Raw genomic sequence first — 1,899 nt, 5'->3', positions numbered from 1 at the left:
TTAATCCTCTAATGACTTAGTTGTACTAATGTTTACAGCTTTAACACACATCTATTACGATAAAAATTAGTCATGTAAAAATTTAGTTGTCCTGAAGTTTACAGCTTTTACACACAACTATTACCCCATAAATTAATCAGGTAAATAGTTATGAGTACTTAAGTTTACCACTTTTACACACAGTCAAGTACTAAATATATAAAATGATCCAACGACTTCTCAGTACTTAAGTTCACAACTTCTACATGCCTTTAATACAGAAATTAATAATCTAAAGGTTTTCAAGTACTGAAGTTTACCTGTATGTATTCTCATGTGAACTTTTAAACTTCCCTTTGTGGCAAAATAAGAGTTACACACATGACAACGGAAACGCTTGCCACCCTGATGGGTCTTCATGTGACTGTCAAGTGTAGACTTTACAGTAAAACTTCTGCCACACAAGCCACAGCAGAAAGGTTTTTCTCCAGTATGAGTGCGAATATGACGTATGAGATCACTGAGTTTTTTAAAGCTTTTTGGGCAGTCTTTACACTGATTTTGATACTTGGGGAGATTTTTCAGCACTTCATTCTTATCCTAAAAACGAAAAAGAATTCTATTTCTATTTACCTGTTGGTCATAAACAACTGAAGTGGACTAAAGAAAACACCAAACTGTTTAACAACCACATGATACAGTATCAAATTTCAAACATAATCTGAGACAATTTCATCAAGCCTACATTATTAGTGGAAACACGGACAAATATAAAAACTTCTTATTTATTAAAAACAAAATGTTATTATAATGCTTAAAATGGGTGGAGTTTCCTAGAACCAGTATAACACAGTGACAAGTGGTAAAACAAAGGATACATTGGGCTTCACATATATTTTTAGAGAGCACTGTTTATTGATATTTTTCGAAAAAGTTTCATAAAAACCTAAACGATTAAAAATTATTAAATTATACAACTTTTTTCATGTAGAGAGTAGACACTAGGAAATTTGTACATAGTTTCATATTATTTGGTTAAGTAATTTTGCTATGAGAATGTAGAAGAATGGATGCACTTAAAACTCCCCCACCTCCCAATCATTACAAACTTTCAACTACCAAATGCAAACTTATGATTTCACCCTAAAAGACATTTTTACTGGCCTTGATTTCACTGATGCGGTTCTTCTCAGCTGCAGATGCGACAAAAACTTTTTCCGAGACAGAATTCAATTCATCAGGGTTTTGCTGGGCCACAGCTTCAACTTGTTCATCTGACAATCTTATCACAGTACTGCGTGACTTCTTCACCTTCGATGGATTTTCATCCCCATCTTGGAAAATATCAGAAAAGGAAATCTAAAGCATGTAACTTCATAAAATAATTTTGATTAACAACAAAATTTTCTTAGATTACACTTACTGGAAAAAAACAACATCTACTTCTTGCAACTAGCAGGTGTAATAATAAAATGTTTATTTAAATTTTTTTATCTAAAATTCTGGAGTGTAGTATATCTTCTTCAAAACCATGGTTAAATAAATACCTTTATCTCCTAAAAATACCACAAAAACAGAAAATTATGTTTCCAATATGTATCTATTATAATGACAATTAGTTAAAAAATGAGGTTTATTGATGTATAATCAACTCCTTAACTTTCTTAAGAGTAATTTTTAATTTTCTAAAATTCTTTAAAAATGTTCACTTACAATATTTCATCACTATAAGGTGTTTCAATATCTTTAACTCAAATACATGACTAACGAGGGCTGAATGTCAACCAAGATGGATGTGAAATTACGACTCTTCAACAGTAGATGAAAGTCACTATTTGTACATCAACAAAACCATACTTTCTGCACCTTTTGTGGAGCTACAGTATATATATATATATACCAGAAAACCATAGTTTCTGT

General features: G+C 31.3%; 1 protein-coding gene across 6 annotated transcripts in view; it reads right to left on the bottom strand.

The window, feature by feature from the left end:
• The window catches only part of LOC106466332 (zinc finger protein 236-like), a 59,089-nt gene that overhangs the window by 22,932 nt on the left and 34,258 nt on the right, over positions 1–1,899 (bottom strand). For all 6 annotated transcript variants that reach the window (XM_022394316.1, XM_022394318.1, XM_022394319.1 and 3 more), the window contains 2 exons: positions 1,144–1,313; positions 300–579 (listed from right to left, as the gene is read on the bottom strand). In XM_022394316.1, the coding sequence (XP_022250024.1) occupies positions 300–579; positions 1,144–1,313 (450 nt within the window). The remainder of the gene's footprint in view (positions 1–299; positions 580–1,143; positions 1,314–1,899) is intronic.

Source organism: Limulus polyphemus, unplaced genomic scaffold (genome assembly GCF_000517525.1).
Source record: "Limulus polyphemus unplaced genomic scaffold, Limulus_polyphemus-2.1.2 Scaffold2228, whole genome shotgun sequence".
NCBI lineage: Eukaryota > Metazoa > Arthropoda > Merostomata > Xiphosura > Limulidae > Limulus > Limulus polyphemus.
This window is presented reverse-complemented; position numbering and strand designations above follow the sequence as displayed.